The sequence below is a fragment of the Oncorhynchus gorbuscha genome, linkage group LG23 (assembly GCF_021184085.1).
Source record: "Oncorhynchus gorbuscha isolate QuinsamMale2020 ecotype Even-year linkage group LG23, OgorEven_v1.0, whole genome shotgun sequence".
Taxonomy (NCBI): Eukaryota; Metazoa; Chordata; class Actinopteri; order Salmoniformes; family Salmonidae; genus Oncorhynchus; species Oncorhynchus gorbuscha.
In genome coordinates, this window is record NC_060195.1 from 67221278 (window position 1) to 67243939 (window position 22662).

Consider the following 22662-nt stretch of genomic DNA (forward strand, 5'->3'; position numbering starts at 1 on the left):
TGACATAGCCCATAGCCTTGTTAAACACACTGACATCAGACAATATGTTGACCTATCAGACCCATAGCCTTGTTAAACACACTGACATCAGACAATATCAGACCCATAGCCTTGAAACACACTGACATCAGACAATATGTTGACCTATCAGACCCATAGCTTTGTTAAACACACTGACATTGTTAAACACACTGACATCAGACAATATGTTGACCTATCAGACCCATAGCCTTGTTAAACACACTGACATCAGACAATATCAGACCCATAGCCTTGAAACCTATCAGACCCCATAGCCTTGTTAAACACACTGACATCAGACAATATGTTGACCTATCAGACCCCATAGCCTTGTTAAACACACTGACATCAGACAATATGTTGACCTATCAGACCCATAGCCTTGTTAAACACACTGACATCAGACAATATGTTGACCTATCAGACCCATAGCCTTGTTAAACACACTGACATCAGACAATATGTTGACCTATCAGACCCATAGCCTTGTTAAACACACTGACATCAGACAATATGTTGACCTATCAGACCCATAGCCTTGTTAAACACACTGACATCAGACAATATGTTGACCTATCAGACCCATAGCCTTGTTAAACACACTGACATCAGACAATATGTTGACCTATCAGACCCATAGCCTTGTTAAACACACTGACATCAGACAACCTTGACCTATCAGACCCATAGCCTTGTTAAACACACTGACATCAGACAATATGTTGACCTATCAGACCCATAGCCTTGTTAAACACACTGACATCAGACAATATGTTGACCTATCAGACCCATAGCCTTGTTAAACACACTGACATCAGACAATATGTTGACCTATCAGACCCATAGCCTTGTTAAACACACTGACATCAGACAATATGTTGACCTATCAGACCCATAGCCTTGTTAAACACACTGACATCAGACAATATGTTGACCTATCAGACCCATAGCCTTGTTAAACACACTGACATCAGACAATATGTTGACCTATCAGACCCATAGCCTTGTTAAACACACTGACATCAGACAATATGTTGACCTATCAGACCCATAGCCTTGTTAAACACACTAACATCAGACAACCTATCAGACCCCATAGCCTTGTTAAACACACTGACATCAGACAATATGTTGACCTATCAGACCCCATAGCCTTGTTAAACACACTGACATCAGACAATATGTTGACCTATCAGACCCATAGCCTTGTTAAACACACTGACATCAGACAATATGTTGACCTATCAGACCCATAGCCTTGTTAAACACACATCAGACAATATGTTGATCATCAGACATAGCCTTGTTAAACACACTGACATCAGACAATATGTTGACCTATCAGACCCCATAGCCTTGTTAAACACACTGACATCAGACAATATGTTGACCTATCAGACCCCTATAGCCTTGTTAAACACACTGACATCAGACAATATGTTGACCTATCAGACCCATAGCCTTGTTAAACACACTGACATCAGACAATATGTTGACCCATATCAGACAATATGTTGACCTATCAGACCCATTTGTTAAACACACTGACATCAGACAATATGTTGACCTATCAGACCCATAGCCTTGTTAAACACACTGACATCAGACAATATGTTGACCTATCAGACCCATAGCCTTGTTAAACACACTGACATCAGACAATATGTTGACCTATCAGACCCATAGCCTTGTTAAACACACTGACATCAGACAATATGTTGACCTATCAGACCCATAGCCTTGTTAAACACACTGACATCAGACAATATGTTGACCTATAAGACCCATAGCCTTGTTAAACACACTAACATCAGACAACCTATCAGACCCCATAGCCTTGTTAAACACACTGACATCAGACAATATGTTGACCTATCAGACCCATAGCCTTGTTAAACACACTGACATCAGACAATATGTTGACCTATCAGACCCATAGCCTTGTTAAACACACTGACATCAGACAATATGTTGACCTATCAGACCCATAGCCTTGTTAAACACACTAACATCAGACAACCTATCAGACCCCATAGCCTTGTTAAACACACTGACATCAGACAATATGTTGACCTATCAGACCCATAGCCTTGTTAAACACACTGACATCAGACAATATGTTGACCTATCAGACCCATAGCCTTGTTAAACACACTGACATCAGACAATATGTTGACCTATCAGACCCCATAGCCTTGTTAAACACACTGACATCAGACAATATGTTGACCTATCAGACCCATAGCCTTGTTAAACACACTGACATCAGACAATATCAGACAATATGTTGACCTATTGACCTATCAGACCCCATAGCCTTGTTAAACACACTGACATCAGACAATATGTTGACCTATCAGACCCATAGCCTTGTTAAACACACTAACATCAGACAATATGTTGACTATCAGACCCCATAGCCTTGTTAAACACACTGACATCAGACAATATGTTGACCTATCAGACCCATAGCCTTGTTAAACACACTGACATCAGACAATATGTTGACCTATCAGACCCATAGCCTTGTTAAACACACTGACATCAGACAATATGTTGACCTATCAGACCCATAGCCTTGTTAAACACACTGACATCAGACAATATGTTGACCTATCAGACCCATAGCCTTGTTAAACACACTGACATCAGACAATATGTTGACCTATCAGACCCAAAGCCTTGTTAAACACACTGACATCAGACAATAAGTCAACCTATCAGACAATAAGTCAACCTATCAGACCCATAGCCTTGTTAAACGTTGTGTTCTAAACTGCTGATATAATGGCTATTAGAGACCTACTGAGTCACAATAACTCAGTGATAACAATATGAGAGAAATTGTACTGTGTGTGTGTGTGTGTGTGTGTGTGTGTGTGTGTGTGTGTGTGTGTGTGTGTGTGTGTGTGTGTGTGTGTGTGTGTGTGTGTGTGTGTGTGTGTGTGTGTGTGTGTGTGTGTGTGTGTGTGTGTGTGTGTGCATGTGTGTGTGCGTGTGTGTGTGTAGCTACTATGTGTTCATGTGTGTGTGTGTGTAGGGAGACACACTATACAAGCTGCCCTTTCTAAACAGTGTTCCTCATTTGTAACAGTCATTGAGCCAAATGTAGCCATTGTGCGTGTCCCCTACATGCCAGAAGAGTAGAGGCTGCTAAAGTCTGCTGTTAGCGAGGCTGCTGGGGTCCTGTCAGAAACAAAGACTTTTCCACTACAGGTTGACAGTATTAACTAAGCTTCCCTTTCTAATCAAAGAGCCCCTACTGTGAGAGGTGCTGCTCTCTGAGCCAGCAGAGCTGGCCATCTCTTACTCTCTCTTGCTCTCTCTCTCAATCTCCCTCTTTCTATCTCTTCCTCTCTCCATCTCTCTTTCTCCCTCACTCTCTCTCCCTCACTCCCTCTCCCTTTCTCCCTCACTCCCTCCCTCTCACTCACTCCATCTCTCTTTCTCCCTCACTCACTCCATCTCCTTATGCACCCATCTACATCTCCCTCGCCCTCCATCTCTCTCCTTCTTGACTCCCTCCAACCCTTGGGGAGGTTAAAACTCAAAAGGGCTTTTCTCTTTTATGCCTTATGTTCAGCTGAGCCCCTGGGGATAGAGGAGAGCAAGAGAGCAAGCTGATTAGCAGGAGCATGGAGAACAAAGCTCTCTCATCACCTCACTATGATAAGTCAGTCTGGATGTTCTCTGTAATTGGACTTTGCTGGCAAACACAAGACCCCTTTCCACCCTCTACTATCTCTCTCTCTCTGCTTCTCTGTCTCTCTCTCTCTGCTTCTCTGTCTCTTTCTCTCTGCTTCTATGTCTCTCTCTCTCTGCTTCTCTCTCTCTCTCTCTCTGATTCTCTGCCTCTCTCTCCCTCTGTCTCTCTCTCTCTCTGCTTCTCTGTCTCTTTCTCTCTGCTTCTATGTCTCTCTCTCTCTCTCTCTCTCTCTCTCTGATTCTCTGCCTCTCTCTCCCTCTGTCTCTCTCTCTCTCTGCTTCTCTGTCTCTTTCTCTCTGCTTCTATGTCTCTCTCTCTCTCTCTCTGATTCTCTGCCTCTCTCTCCCTCTGTCTCTCTCTCTCTCTCTGATTCTCTGCCTCGCTCTCCCTCTGATTCTCTCTCTCTCTGATTCTCTCTCTCTCTGCTTCTCTGTCTCTGATCCTCTGCTTCTCTCTTGTTGTGTCTGGGTGTGGCTGGTTGTGACTGGTTGTGTCTGGGTGTGGCTGGTTGTGGCTGGATGTGTCTGGGTGAGGCTGGTTGTGGCTGGATGTGTCTGGGTGAGGCTGGTTGTGACTGGTTGTGTCTGGGTGTGGCTGGTTGTGGCTGGGTGTGTCTGGGTGAGGCTGGTTGTGGCTGGGTGAGGCTGGTTGTGTCTGGGTGTGTCTGGGTGTGGCTGGTTGTGGCTGGTTGTGTCTGGGTGAGGCTGGTTGTGGCTGGTTGTGTCTGGGTGTGGCTGGTTGTGTCTGGTTGTGTCTGGGTGAGGCTGGTTGTGTCTGGGTGAGGCTGGGTGTGGCTGGTTGTGTCTGGGTGAGGCTGGTTGTGGCTGGGTGTGGCTGGTTGTGGCTGGTTGTGGCTGGTTGTGGCTGGATGTGTCAGGTTGTGGCTGGTTGTGTCTGGGTGTGGCTGGTTGTGTCTGGGTGAGGCTGGGTGTGGCTGGTTGTGTCTGGGTGAGGCTGGTTGTGTCTGGGTGAGGCTGGTTGTGTCTGGGTGAGGCTGGTTGTGGCTGGGTGTGGCTGGTTGTGTCTGGGTGAGGCTGGTTGTGGCTGGGTGTGGCTGGTTGTGTCTGGGTGAGGCTGGTTGTGGCTGGTTGTGTCTGGGTGAGGCTGGTTGTGGCTGGGTGTGGCTGGTTGTGGCTGGTTGTGGCTGGTTGTGGCTGGATGTGTCAGGTTGTGGCTGGTTGTGTCTGGGTGAGGCTGGTTGTGTCTGGGTGAGGCTGGTTGTGTCTGGGTGAGGCTGGTTGTGGCTGGGTGTGGCTGGTTGTGTCTGGGTGAGGCTGGTTGTGGCTGGGTGTGGCTGGTTGTGGCTGGTTGTGGCTGGTTGTGGCTGGATGTGTCAGGTTGTGGCTGGTTGTGGTTAGTTGTGGCTGGGAGTGGCTGGTTGTGTCTGGGTGAGGCTGGTTGTGTCTGGGTGAGACTGGTTGTGGCTGGTTGTGTCTGGGTGAGGCTGGTTGTGGCTGGGTGTGGCTGGTTGTGTCTGGGTGAGGCTGGGAGTGGCTGGTTGTGTCTGGGTGAGGCTGGTTGTGGCTGGTTGTGTCTGGGTGAGGCTGGTTGTGTCTGGGTGAGGCTGGTTGTGGCTGGGTGTGGCTGGTTGTGGCTGGTTGTGGCTGGTTGTGGCTGGATGTGTCAGGTTGTGGCTGGTTGTGGTTAGTTGTAGCTGGGAGTGGCTGGTTGTGGTTAGTTGTGGCTGGTTGTGTCAGGTTGTGGCTGGTTGTGGTTAGTTGTGGCTGGGAGTGGCTGGTTGTGGTTAGTTGTGGCTGGTTGTGTCATGTTGTGGCTGGTTGTGGTTAGTTGCTGACACAAGTAGGGGTAAGTGGCTGAGGGAATGAGAGTACCTCTAAGGAGTCTTGAATCATCCTGGAAATGATCATTGGTGAAACCTAAACATAAATAGTGAAAACATTCAAAAGGTGTGATCAGGTAGACTTGCAGAAAGGCATCAGAGGAAGTTAAAGTCAGGGTACTTAAATAAGTTACTTAGATAAACTGTGCCTAGTTTCTCTCAACTCACCAAAACACCTTTATCTCAGTTTAATATGGGAGTTGTGGCATCAGGACAAAAGGAGCCTGTCAGTTTACATACTATGTATTACATTATAATAGATGAGTTTCAAACAATTCATTGGCTATGAAGACTACTATTTCAATTGATTACTTTATACTCAAACTTTCAACATAGCATATATTTCAATGAAATAAATAGCTTTATTTGCATCAAAAAAAATGTGTTAATTAATTTGCCTAGAGACAAATCCATTGACTAATGAGGTCTTAGAGGAAAACAAAAGTCCTTAGAAGGTCTGTATTTTAGCCCTGGGTTTGTGCCACGTATCCCCTATTAACACAGTCCCCCTGACAACACAAACATTTAAGTCAAACTGGCTGTAATCGTAACATCGACACAAACTGAACAATGTGACAGACAAGAATGTGACACAAATGAGTAAAAACAAAGAAAGGGATTCCAACTGAGAGTAATGGAACAGTATCAGAGAGGCATTATCCTCCAGTATCATGGCCCTATCACAGGTGCCAAGTGTGAATCTGAATTACAAGCAGTAAACTGCAGTCAACATGCAGAAGTCCCCTTTGATTGGTTGTGAGACAGCGATCATGAAGATTTGATTAAGACCGGATCAATGCAATATAATCACAAAGATGATTATTACCCACTAATTACACATGTTCAGCTATACCACAGACAACTCAAACTCAGCGGCTGAACGCCACATGCTGTTATGTTGTAATTAACAGGTTAAAGTGACAGTTCACTGCAAAATCAACGTTTGTCAGATGTTTACAGTGCAAAGTGAGATGGTAGAATGTGTCACGTGATATATACACAACACAATGACAACATTAGAAACACAATTAAACAGGAAATAAACCAAAAAGGTACAAAACTTACTTCCGGTTGGGATCAAGTCCCTGTCTGGAATGAACAGTTTATACCCATAATGCCTCTCCAGGACGTCGGGTAGGATCTCCAGGGCGAAGCGTTCCTCCTCACGCGTCTCCTGACTCCACTGGTCCGGGTCCACTTTGGTGTATGACAGATAGGCATCATAGTCCTTATTATCTACAGGAGTAACACACAGACCAGTCTATTACTACACTATAGATACAGACCAGTCCATTACTACACTATAGAGGATATTAGTAACATACAGACCAGTCCATTACTACACTATAGAGGATATTAGTAACATACAGACCAGTCCATTACTACACTATAGATACAGACCAGTCCATTACTACACTATAGATACAGACCAGTCCATTACTACACTATAGATACAGACCAGTCCATTACTACACTATAGAGGATATTAGTAACATACAGACCAGTCCATTACTACACTATAGAGGATATTAGTAACATACAGACCAGTCTATTACTACACTATAGATACAGACCAGTCCATTACTACACTATAGATACAGACCAGTCCATTACTACACTATAGAGGATATTAGTAACATACAGACCAGTCTATTACTACACTATAGATACAGACCAGTCCATTACTACACTATAGATACAGACCAGTCCATTACTACACTATAGAGGATATTAGTAACATACAGACCAGTCTATTACTACACTATAGATACAGACCAGTCTATTACTACACTATAGAGGATATTAGTAACACACAGACCAGTCTATTACTACACTATAGATACAGACCAGTCCATTACTACACTATAGAGGATATTAGTAACACACAGACCAGTCTATTACTACACTATAGAGGATACAGACCAGTCTATTACTACACTATAGAGGATATTAGTAACATACAGACCAGTCTATTACTACACTATAGAGGATACAGACCAGTCTATTACTACACTATAGAGGATACAGACCAGTCTATTACTACACTATAGAGGATATTAGTAACATACAGACCAGTCCATTACTACACTATAGAGGATATTAGTAACATACAGACCAGTCTATTACTACACTATAGAGGATATTAGTAACATACAGACCAGTCTATTACTACACTATAGAGGATACAGACCAGTCTATTACTACACTATAGAGGATATTAGTAACATACAGACCAGTCCATTACTACACTATAGATACAGACCAGTCCATTACTACACTATAGATACAGACCAGTCCATTACTACACTATAGATACAGACCAGTCTATTACTACACTATAGAGGATACAGACCAGTCCATTACTACACTATAGAGGATACAGACCAGTCCATCACTACACTATAGATACAGACCAGTCCATTACTACACTATAGATACAGACCAGTCCATTACTACGCTATAGATACAGACCAGTCCATTACTACACTATAGAGGATATTAGTAACATACAGACCAGTCTATTACTACACTATAGAGGATACAGACCAGTCCATCACTACACTATAGATACAGACCAGTCCATTACTACACTATAGATACAGACCAGTCTATTACTACACTATAGATACAGACCAGTCTATTACTACACTATAGATACAGACCAGTCTATTACTACACTATAGAGGATATTAGTAACATACAGACCAGTCCATTACTACACTATAGAGGATACAGACCAGTCTATTACTACACTATAGAGGATATTAGTAACACACAGACCAGTCTATTACTACACTATAGAGGATACAGACCAGTCTATTACTACACTATAGAGGATATTAGTAACATACAGACCAGTCTATTACTACACTATAGAGGATACAGACCAGTCTATTACTACACTATAGAGGATATTAGTAACAGACAGACCAGTCTATTACTACACTATAGAGGATACAGACCAGTCCATTACTACAATATAGAGGATATTAGTAACATACAGACCAGTCTATTACTACACTATAGAGGATATTAGTAACATACAGACCAGTCCATTACTACACTATAGATACAGACCAGTCCATTACCACACTATAGAGGATACAGACCAGTCCATTACTACACTATAGATACAGACCAGTCCATTACTACACTATAGATACAGACCAGTCCATTACCACACTATAGAGGATACAGACCAGTCCATTACTACACTATAGATACAGACCAGTCCATTACTACACTATAGATACAGACCAGTCCATTACCACACTATAGAGGATACAGACCAGTCCATTACTACACTATAGATACAGACCAGTCCATTACTACACTATAGAGGATACAGACCAGTACATTACTACACTATAGATACAGACCAGTCCATTACCACACTATAGAGGATACAGACCAGTCCATTACTACACTATAGATACAGACCAGTCCATTACTACACTATAGATACAGACCAGTCCATTACCACACTATAGAGGATACAGACCAGTCCATTACTACACTATAGATACAGACCAGTCCATTACTACACTATAGAGGATACAGACCAGTCCATTACTACACTATAGATACAGACCAGTCCATTACTACACTATAGATACAGACCAGTCCATTACTACACTATAGATACAGACCAGTCTATTACTACACTATAGATACAGACCAGTCCATTACTACACTATAGATACAGACCAGTCCATTACTACACTATAGATACAGACCAGTCTATTACTACACTATAGATACAGACCAGTCCATTACTACACTATAGATACAGACCAGTCTATTACTACACTATAGATACAGACCAGTCTATTACTACACTATAGAGGATACAGACCAGTCCATTACTACACTATAGAGGATACAGACCAGTCCATTACTACACTATAGAGGATACAGACCAGTCCATTACTACACTATAGATACAGACCAGTCCATTACTACACTATAGAGGATACAGACCAGTCCATTACTACACTATAGAGGATACAGACCAGTCCATGACTACACTATAGATACAGACCAGTCCATTACTACACTATAGATACAGACCAGTCCATTACTGCACTATAGATACAGACCAGTCCATTACTACACTATAGATACAGACCAGTCTATTACTACACTATAGAGGATACAGACCAGTCCATTACTACACTATAGAGGATACAGACCAGTCCATTACTACACTATAGATACAGACCAGTCTATTACTACACTATAGATACAGACCAGTCCATTACTGCACTATAGATACAGACCAGTCCATTACTACACTATAGAGGATACAGACCAGTCCATTACTACACTATAGATACAGACCAGTCCATTAATACACTATAGATACAGACCAGTCCATTACTACACTATAGAGGATACAGACCAGTCCATTACTACACTATAGAGGATACAGACCAGTCCATTACTACACTATAGAGGATACAGACCAGTCCATTACTACACTATAGATACAGACCAGTCCATTACTACACTATAGAGGATATTAGTAACATACAGACCAGTCCATTACTACACTATAGAGGATATTAGTAACATACAGACCAGTCTATTACTACACTATAGATACAGACCAGTCCATTACTACACTATAGATACAGACCAGTCCATTACTACACTATAGAGGATATTAGTAACATACAGACCAGTCTATTACTACACTATAGATACAGACCAGTCTATTACTACACTATAGAGGATATTAGTAACACACAGACCAGTCTATTACTACACTATAGATACAGACCAGTCCATTACTACACTATAGAGGATATTAGTAACACACAGACCAGTCTATTACTACACTATAGAGGATACAGACCAGTCTATTACTACACTATAGAGGATATTAGTAACATACAGACCAGTCTATTACTACACTATAGAGGATACAGACCAGTCTATTACTACACTATAGAGGATACAGACCAGTCTATTACTACACTATAGAGGATATTAGTAACATACAGACCAGTCCATTACTACACTATAGAGGATATTAGTAACATACAGACCAGTCTATTACTACACTATAGAGGATATTAGTAACATACAGACCAGTCTATTACTACACTATAGAGGATACAGACCAGTCTATTACTACACTATAGAGGATATTAGTAACATACAGACCAGTCCATTACTACACTATAGATACAGACCAGTCCATTACTACACTATAGATACAGACCAGTCCATTACTACACTATAGATACAGACCAGTCTATTACTACACTATAGAGGATACAGACCAGTCCATTACTACACTATAGAGGATACAGACCAGTCCATCACTACACTATAGATACAGACCAGTCCATTACTACACTATAGATACAGACCAGTCCATTACTACGCTATAGATACAGACCAGTCCATTACTACACTATAGAGGATATTAGTAACATACAGACCAGTCTATTACTACACTATAGAGGATACAGACCAGTCCATCACTACACTATAGATACAGACCAGTCCATTACTACACTATAGATACAGACCAGTCTATTACTACACTATAGATACAGACCAGTCTATTACTACACTATAGATACAGACCAGTCTATTACTACACTATAGAGGATATTAATAACATACAGACCAGTCCATTACTACACTATAGAGGATACAGACCAGTCTATTACTACACTATAGAGGATATTAGTAACACACAGACCAGTCTATTACTACACTATAGAGGATACAGACCAGTCTATTACTACACTATAGAGGATATTAGTAACATACAGACCAGTCTATTACTACACTATAGAGGATACAGACCAGTCTATTACTACACTATAGAGGATATTTGTAACACACAGACCAGTCTATTACTACACTATAGAGGATACAGACCAGTCCATTACTACAATATAGAGGATATTAGTAACATACAGACCAGTCTATTACTACACTATAGAGGATATTAGTAACATACAGACCAGTCCATTACTACACTATAGATACAGACCAGTCCATTACCACACTATAGAGGATACAGACCAGTCCATTACTACACTATAGATACAGACCAGTCCATTACTACACTATAGATACAGACCAGTCCATTACCACACTATAGAGGATACAGACCAGTCCATTACTACACTATAGATACAGACCAGTCCATTACTACACTATAGATACAGACCAGTCCATTACCACACTATAGAGGATACAGACCAGTCCATTACTACACTATAGATACAGACCAGTCCATTACTACACTATAGAGGATACAGACCAGTCCATTACTACACTATAGATACAGACCAGTCCATTACCACACTATAGAGGATACAGACCAGTCCATTACTACACTATAGATACAGACCAGTCCATTACTACACTATAGATACAGACCAGTCCATTACCACACTATAGAGGATACAGACCAGTCCATTACTACACTATAGATACAGACCAGTCCATTACTACACTATAGAGGATACAGACCAGTCCATTACTACACTATAGATACAGACCAGTCCATTACTACACTATAGATACAGACCAGTCCATTACTACACTATAGATACAGACCAGTCTATTACTACACTATAGATACAGACCAGTCCATTACTACACTATAGATACAGACCAGTCCATTACTACACTATAGATACAGACCAGTCTATTACTACACTATAGATACAGACCAGTCCATTACTACACTATAGATACAGACCAGTCTATTACTACACTATAGATACAGACCAGTCTATTACTACACTATAGAGGATACAGACCAGTCCATTACTACACTATAGAGGATACAGACCAGTCCATTACTACACTATAGAGGATACAGACCAGTCCATTACTACACTATAGATACAGACCAGTCCATTACTACACTATAGAGGATACAGACCAGTCCATTACTACACTATAGATACAGACCAGTCCATTACTACACTATAGATACAGACCAGTCCATTACCACACTATAGAGGATACAGACCAGTCCATTACTACACTATAGATACAGACCAGTCCATTACTACACTATAGATACAGACCAGTCCATTACCACACTATAGAGGATACAGACCAGTCCATTACTACACTATAGATACAGACCAGTCCATTACTACACTATAGAGGATACAGACCAGTCCATTACTACACTATAGATACAGACCAGTCCATTACCACACTATAGAGGATACAGACCAGTCCATTACTACACTATAGATACAGACCAGTCCATTACTACACTATAGATACAGACCAGTCCATTACCACACTATAGAGGATACAGACCAGTCCATTACTACACTATAGATACAGACCAGTCCATTACTACACTATAGAGGATACAGACCAGTCCATTACTACACTATAGATACAGACCAGTCCATTACTACACTATAGATACAGACCAGTCCATTACTACACTATAGATACAGACCAGTCTATTACTACACTATAGATACAGACCAGTCCATTACTACACTATAGATACAGACCAGTCCATTACTACACTATAGATACAGACCAGTCTATTACTACACTATAGATACAGACCAGTCCATTACTACACTATAGATACAGACCAGTCTATTACTACACTATAGATACAGACCAGTCTATTACTACACTATAGAGGATACAGACCAGTCCATTACTACACTATAGAGGATACAGACCAGTCCATTACTACACTATAGAGGATACAGACCAGTCCATTACTACACTATAGATACAGACCAGTCCATTACTACACTATAGAGGATACAGACCAGTCCATTACTACACTATAGAGGATACATACCAGTCCATGACTACACTATAGATACAGACCAGTCCATTACTACACTATAGATACAGACCAGTCCATTACTGCACTATAGATACAGACCAGTCCATTACTACACTATAGATACAGACCAGTCTATTACTACACTATAGAGGATACAGACCAGTCCATTACTACACTATAGAGGATACAGACCAGTCCAGTACTACACTATAGATACAGACCAGTCTATTACTACACTATAGATACAGACCAGTCCATTACTGCACTATAGATACAGACCAGTCCATTACTACACTATAGAGGATACAGACCAGTCCATTACTACACTATAGATACAGACCAGTCCATTACTACACTATAGATACAGACCAGTCCATTACTACACTATAGAGGATACAGACCAGTCCATTACTACACTATAGAGGATACAGACCAGTCCATTACTACACTATAGAGGATACAGACCAGTCCATTACTACACTATAGATACAGACCAGTCCATTACTACACTATAGATACAGACCAGTCCATTACTACACTATAGATACAGACCAGTCCATTACTACACTATAGATACAGACCAGTCCATTACTACACTATAGAGGATACAGACCAGTCCATTACTACACTATAGATACAGACCAGTCCATTACTACACTATAGATACAGACCAGTCCATTACTACACTATAGAGGATACAGACCAGTCTATTACTACACTATAGATGATACAGACCAGTCTATTACTACACTATACATACAGACCAGTCTATTACTACAATATAGATGATACAGGCCAGTCTATTACTACAATATAGATGATACAGACCAGTCTATTACTACACTATAGATACAGACCAGTCTATCACTACAATATAGATGATACAGACCAGTCTATTACTACACTATAGATGATACAGACCAGTCTATTACTACACTATACACACAGACCAGTCTATTACTACAATATAGATGATACAGACCAGTCCATTACTACACTATAGATACAGACCAGTCCATTACTACACTATAGATACAGACCAGTCTATTACTACACTATACATACAGACCAGTCTATTACTACACTATAGATGATACAGACCAGTCCATTACTACACTATAGATACAGACCAGTCCAATACTACACTATAGATGATACAGACCAGTCTATTACTACACTATAGATGATACAGACCAGTCTATTACTACACTATAGAGGATACAGACCAGTCTATTACTACACTATAGAGCAGGGGTGTCAAACTCAAATACCCAGTGGGCCAAAATGTAAAACCTGAACAAAGTCACGGCCAACATTGAACAAATTAACCTTTTAATATGGACCCAAACAAGTTTTGCTTTAACATTGAATATGGAACAAGCATCGCTTATTACCATACAATATATAATTTAATAGTGGAGATGTCACGCCTTGGTCATTGTATTTTGTGTTTTTGGTATATGTTTGGGTAAGCCAGGGTGTGACATGGGTTTATATGTTGTGTTTCGTATTGGGGTTTGTAGTAATTGGGATTGTGTATGATTAGGGGTGTGTCTAGTTAGGCTTGGCTGCCTGGGGCGATTCTCAATCAGAGTCAGGTGCTTGTCGTTGTCTCTGATTGAGAACCGTATTTAGACAGCCTGACTTTCGCGTTGTATTTTGTGGGTGTTTGTTCCTGTCTTAGTGTTGTAGTCACCAGATAGGCTGTAATTAGTTTCACGTTTCGTTTGTTGTTTTCATATACAGTTATTTCATGTACCGCGTTTATTTTCATTAAAGTCATGAGTAACCTACACGCTGCATTTCGGTCTGACTCTCTTCATACAACAGACGAACGTCGTTACAGGAGACATGCAAAATCGAATTTCAAATGAAAAAACACATCAATGGCATTCATTTATTAAATAAATAAAATTTAAATAAAAATTGTATGCCTCTTTTCTATTTGCAGCCTTCTGATTTAAATACCAAAATAAACTTTTTCCACTGGCTAATAATTTTACAAATAAAATGATAATAAATCAATCAACCATTCAAGCCCATGCCTTGTAGCAAGAAAAAGTGCATAAAAAAACGTTAATTATTGCACACTGGTCTAATCTGATGTGCCCAAGCCAGATACCTGGCATCTCTTCTTGGATGCTAGTTCATCAATGTCTGGGCTCAAGCTCTGAGCTGAAGAAATCCTCAGTATCGAGCGAAGATGTTCATCAGTCAGACGTCTCCTGTGAGTTGTTTTGGTCATCTTCTTCGAGGAGAAAAGTTGCTCGCATAGATAAGTGCTGCCGAACATGGAGAGCATCTGAGCAGCTTGGGTGCGGAGCTGAGGCATTGTGTCAGGGATGAACCGTGGAAACTGTGCGGCGCCCACAGCATCATACTTTGACTTCAGCGTGTCGTTGCACTGGAGTTCAATCAGCTCCATTTGGATGTTGGTTGGTGCATTTTCCACATCAACTGCGAAGGGATTACTAAGCAGTTCAAACTTGCATTTCTGGGCATCGAAGTCGGCAAATCGCCGGCTAAACTCAGCGGCGAGAACACTGAGTTTTTCAGCAAACTGTGCGCATGGGAACACGGCGGTAGAGATCTGCGCTTTTATGGATTGGCAGCAGGGAAAATGGCAAGGGTTTCCTTGCAGCATCTGATTCTCCCACAGGCACTGCAGCGTACATGTCTGTGATGATGCGCCCCCGCCCCTGAAGCTGCAGGTTCAGCGCATCGAGATGGCTCGAGATGTCACAGAGAAAGGCCAGCTCACACAGGAACTTTTGCTCCCGGAGCTCTGCTGTATGCTTCCCTTTGGTTTCCAGGAATTGACATATTTCCTCACGCAGCTCGAAACATCTGTTCAGTACTTTTCCTCTGCTTAGCCATCTCACCTCTGTGTGATACGGCACGTCTGTGTATTCCGAACCACACTCCTCCAGAAAAGATTTAAACTGCCGGTGATTTAGACCTTTGGCTCTTATAAAGTTAACTACCTGTGTTACTGTGGTCATAACATGTTCCATCTTTAGGGCTTTGGCACACAGTGCTTCCTGATGTATGATGCAGTGGTAAACAGTTAGCTCACCTGCACAGTTCTCTTCCCGCATCTTCTTCCGAACCATGCCCACCAGTCCACTCTTTTTACCACACATCGCTGGCGCACCATCTGTCGTTAATCCAACGAGTTTATCCCACGGCAGCTTTATTTCAGTTACACATTTGGAAACCTCCTCAAAGATTTCCTTTCCTGTGGTTGTGCCATGCATTGATTTGAATCCTAATAGCTCCTCCGTAACACACAGATTTGAGTCCACTCCACGGATGAAGACTGACAGCTGAGCAGTATCAGATGCGTCGCAGCTCTCATCCACAGCGAGGGAGAACGCAACAAGATCTTTTCCCTTTTCCATCAGCTGGTCATACAGATTGGTGGCAAGATCACATGTGCGATCAGCTACTGTGTTCCTGCTCAGGCTCACGTTTGAAAATGCTTGTTTTTTCTCTGGGCATACGAGGTCACAAACCTTCATCATGCACTTTTTCATGAACTCTCCCTCATTAAAGGGCCGGGCTGATTTTGCGATCTCTGTTGCCACTATATAACTAGCCTTTACAGCAGCCTCGCTTTGTGATGTGGCTTTTTTAAACATATTCTGTTGTGAAACCAAACTTCTTTTCATCTCCTCTACTTTCTGGCTCCTTTGAGTCATGTCCAGGTCCTTGTATTTGTCATGGTGTTTCGTTTCATAGTGTCGTCTAATGTTGTACTCCTTACTTACAGCCACGTTGACTCCACAAACAAGACCGACAGGTTTGTCTTTTACATATGTAAACAGATATTCTGCCTCCCACTTGTCCAGAAAGCTCCTGTTTTCTGCCTTTCTTTTCGCCAATTTTGGGAAGGGTTAGCTCGCTGACAGTTGTAGCGTCTATGTTGCTATGACTACTGTCACAGAGGAGAGAGCGTTTCTGGGTCCTGTCCTGATTGGCGCGCGAAAACAGCAGAGCATTATGGGATTCGTAGTATTAGTGGTGAATGCGCTGTATAATACCGGCGGGCCAGCTCTAGTAGTAATTTGGTATTGTCTCGCGGGCCAAATATAATTACCCCGCGGGCCAAATTTGGCCCACGGGCCAGAGTTTGACGCCCATGCTATAGAGGATACAGACCAGTCTATTACTACACTATAGAGGATACAGACCAGTCCATTACCACACTATAGAGGATATTAGTAACACACAGACCAGTCTATTACTACACTATAAAGGATACAGACCAGTCCATTACTACACTATAGAGGATACAGACCAGTCTATTACTACACTATAGAGGATACAGACCAGTCCATTACTACACTATAGAGGATACATACCAGTCCAGTACTACACTATAGAGGATACAGACCAGACCATTACTACACTATAGAGGATACAGACCAGTCTATTACTACACTATAGAGGATACAGACCAGTCGATTACTACACTATAGAGGCTATTAGTGACACACAGACCTATCCACGACTACACTATAGAGGATACAGACCAGTCTATGACTACACTACAGAGGATATTGGTAACACAATTAATAATACACAGACCAGTCTATTACTACACTATAGAGGATACAGACCAGTCCATTACTACACTATAGAGGATACAGACCAGTCTATGACTACACTACAGAGGATATTGGTAACACAATTAATAATACACAGACCAGTCTATTACTACACTATAGAGGATACAGACCAGTCCATTACTACACTATAGAGGATACAGACCAGTCTATTACTACACTATACAGAATATTAGTAACACACAGACCAGTCTATTACTACACTATAGAGGATACAGACCAGTCTATTACTACACTATAGAGGATATTAGTAACACACAGACCAGTCTATTACTACACTATAGAGGATACAGATCAGTCTATTACTACACTATAGAGGATACAGACCAGTCCATTACTACACTATAGAGGATAGAGACCAGTCTTCTACTATGCTATAGAGGATACAGACCAGTCTATTACTACACTATAAAGGATACAGACAAGTCCATTACTACACTATAGAGGATACAGACCAGTCCATTACTACACTATAGAGGATATTAGTTACACACAGACCAGTCCATTACTACACTGTAGAGGATACAGACCAGTCTATTACTACACTATAGAGAATATTAGTAACACACAGACCTATCCATGACTACACTATAGAGGATACAGACCAGTCTATTACTACACTATAGAGGATACAGACCAGTCTATTACTACACTATAGAGGATATTAGTAACACACAGACCAGTCTAATACTACACTATAAAGGATACAGACCAGTCCATTACTACACTATAGAGGATACAGACCAGTCCAGTGCTACACTATAGAGGATACAGACCAGTCCATTACTACACATTACATTACATTTAGAGGATACAGACCAGTCTATTACTACACTATAGAGGATACAGACCAGTCCATTACCACACTATAGAGGATATTTGTAACACACAGACCAGTCTATTACTACACTATAGAGGATACAGACCAGTCCATTACTACACTATAGAGGATACAGACCAGTCTATTACTACACTATAGAGGATACAGATCAGTCTATTACTACACTATAGAGGATACAGACCAGTCTATTACTACACTATAGAGGATACAGACCAGTCTATTACTACACTATAGAGGATACAGACCAGTCCATTACTACACTATAGAGGATATTAGTAACACACAGACCAGTCCATTACTACACTGTAGAGGATACAGACCAGTCCATTACTACACTATAGAGGATATTTGTAACACACAGACCAGTCTATTACTACACTATAGAGGATACAGACCAGTCTATTACTACACTATAGAGGATACAGACCAGTCTATTACTACACTATAGAGGCTATTAGTGACACACAGCCCTATCCACGACTACACTATAGAGGATACAGACCAGTCTATTACTTCACTATAGAGGATATTAGTAACACACAGACCAGTCTATGACTACACGACAGAGGATATTAGTGACATACAGACCAGTCCATTACTACACTATGGAGGATACAGACCAGTCTATGACTACACTATAGAGGATATTGGTAACACAATGAATAATACACAGACCAGTCTCTTACTACACTATAGAGGATACAGACCAGTCCATTACTACACTATAGAGGATACAGACCAGTCCATGACTACACTATAGAGGATACAGACCAGTCCATTACTACACTATAGAGGATACAGACCAGTCTATTACTACACTATAGAGGATACAGATCAGTCTATTACTACACTATAGAGGATACAGACCAGTCTATTACTACACTATACAGGATATTAGTAACACACAGACCAGTCTATTACTACACTATACAGGATATTAGTAACACACAGACCAGTCTATTACTACACTATACAGGATATTAGTAACACACAGACCAGTCTATTACTACACTATAGAGGATACAGACCAGTCTATTACTACACTATAGAGGATACAGATCAGTCTATTACTACACTATAGAGGATACAGACCAGTCTATTACTACACTATAGAGGATACAGACCAGTCCATTACTACACTATAGAGGATACAGACCAGTCTATTACTACACTATAGAGGATACAGACCAGTCTATTACTACACTATAGAGGATACAGACCAGTCTATTACTACACTATAGAGGATACAGACCAGTCCATTACCACACTATAGATGATATTTGTAACACACAGACCAGTCTATTACTACATTATAGAGGATACAGACCAGTCCATTACTACACTATAGAGGATACAGACCAGTCCATTAATACACCATAGAGGATACAGACCAGTCCATTACTACACTATAGAGGATACAGACCAGTCTATTAATACAATATAGAGGATATTAGTAACATATTAGTAACATACAGTCCAGTCTCTTACTACACTATAGAGGATATTAGTAACACACAGACCAGTCTATTACTACACTATAGAGGATACAGACCAGTCCATTACTACACTACATAGGATACAGACCAGTCCATGACTACACTATAGAGGATACAGACCAGTCCACTCCACTATAGAGGATATTAGTAACACACAGACCAGTATATTACTACACTATAGAGGATACAGACGAGTCCATGACTACACTATAGAGGATACAGACCAGTCCACTCCACTATAGAGGATATTAGTAACACACAGACCAGTATATTACTACACTATAGAGGATACAGACCAGTCCATTACTACACTATAGAGGATATTAGTAACACACAGACCAGTCTATTACTACACTATAGAGGATACAGACCAGTCCATTGCTACACTATAGAGAATATTAACCTTATACATTTAACATTACTTTTAAGTCATTTAGCAGACGCTCTTATCCAGAGCGACTTACAAATTTGTGCATTCACCTTATGACATCCAGTAGAACAGTCACTTTACAATAGTGCATCTAAATCTTAAAGGGGGGGGGGTGAGAAGGATTACTTATCCTATCCTAGGTATTCCTTAAAGAGGTGGGGTTTCAGGTGTGTCCGGAAGGTGGTGATTGACTCCGCTGTCCTGGCGTCGTGAGGGAGTTTGTTCCACCATTGGGGGGCCAGAGCCGCGAACAGTTTTGACTGGGCTGAGCGGGAACTGTACTTCCTCAGTGGTAGGGAGGCGAGCAGGCCAGAGGTGGATGAACGCAGTGCCCTTGTTTGGGTGTAGGGCCTGATCAGAGCCTGGAGGTACTGAGGTGCCGTTCCTCTCACAGCTCCGTAGGCAAGCACCATGGTCTTGTAGCGGATGCGAGCTTCAACTAGAAGCCAGTGGAGAGAGCGGAGGAGCGGGGTGACGTGAGAGAACTTGGGAAGGTTGAACACCAGACGGGCTGCGGCGTTCTGGATGAGTTGTAGGGGTTTAATGGCACAGGCAGGGAGCCCAGCCAACAGCGAGTTGCAGTAATCCAGACGGGAGATGACAAGTGCCTGGATTAGGACCTGCGCTGCTTCCTGTGTGAGGCAGGGTCGTACTCTGCGGATGTTGTAGAGCATGAACCTACAGGAACGGGCCACCGCCTTGATGTTAGTTGAGAACGACAGGGTGTTGTCCAGGATCACGCCAAGGTTCTTAGCGCTCTGGGAGGAGGACACAATGGAGTTGTCAACCGTGATGGCGAGATCATGGAACGGGCAGTCCTTCCCCGGGAGGAAGAGCAGCTCCGTCTTGCCGAGGTTCAGCTTGAGGTGGTGATCCGTCATCCACACTGATATGTCTGCCAGACATGCAGAGATGCGATTCGCCACCTGGTCATCAGAAGGGGGAAAGGAGAAGATTAATTGTGTGTCGTCTGCATAGCAATGATAGGAGAGACCATGTGAGGTTATGACAGAGCCAAGTGACTTGGTGTATAGCGAGAATAGGAGAGGGCCTAGAACAGAGCCCTGGGGGACACCAGTGGAGAGAGCGCGTGGTGAGGAGACAGATTCTCGCCACGCCACCTGGTAGGAGCGAACTGTCAGGTAGGACGCAATCCAAGCGTGGGCCGCGCCGGAGATGCCCAACTCGGAGAGGGTGGAGAGGAGGATCTGATGGTTCACAGTATCAAAGGCAGCCGATAGGTCTAGAAGGATGAGAGCAGAGGAGAGAGAGTTAGCTTTAGCAGTGCGGAGCGCCTCCGTGATACAGAGAAGAGCAGTCTCAGTTGAATGACTAGTCTTGAAACCTGACTGATTTGGATCAAGAAGGTCATTCAGAGAGAGATAGCGGGAGAGCTGGCCAAGGACGGCACGTTCAAGAGTTTTGGAGAGAAAAGAAAGAAGGGATACTGGTCTGTAGTTGTTGACATCGGAGGGATCGAGTGTAGGTTTTTTCAGAAGGGGTGCAACTCTCGCTCTCTTGAAGACGGAAGGGACGTAGCCAGCGGTCAGGGATGAGTTGATGAGCGAGGTGAGGTAAGGGAGAAGGTCTCCGGAAATGGTCTGGAGAAGAGAGGAGGGGATAGGGTCAAGCGGGCAGGTTGTTGGGCGGCCGGCCGTCACAAGACGCAAGATTTCATCTGGAGAGAGAGGGGAGAAAGAGGTCAGAGCACAGGGTAGGGCAGTGTGAGCAGAACCAGCGGTGCCGTTTGACTGAGCAAACGAGGATCGGATGTCGTCGACCTTCTTTTCAAAATGGTTGACGAAGTCATCTGCAGAGAGGGAGGAGGGGGGGAGGGGGAGGAGGATTCAGGAGGGAGGAGAAGGTGGCAAAGAGCTTCCTAGGGTTAGAGGC

General features: G+C 42.2%; 1 protein-coding gene across 2 annotated transcripts in view; it reads right to left on the bottom strand.

Annotated features, from left to right (window-relative positions):
- LOC124011352 (interleukin-1 receptor accessory protein-like 1-B) overlaps positions 1-22662 on the bottom strand; it is a 444356-nt gene that overhangs the window by 25965 nt on the left and 395729 nt on the right. Inside the window, exons 10-11 of one of the 2 annotated variants that reach the window (XM_046324641.1) lie at positions 6633-6803; positions 5560-5604 (exon numbers count right to left, since the gene is read on the bottom strand). In XM_046324641.1, coding sequence (XP_046180597.1) covers positions 5560-5604; positions 6633-6803 — 216 coding nt within the window. The remainder of the gene's footprint in view (positions 1-5559; positions 5605-6632; positions 6804-22662) is intronic. The other variant, XM_046324642.1, reaches the window with a different exon arrangement.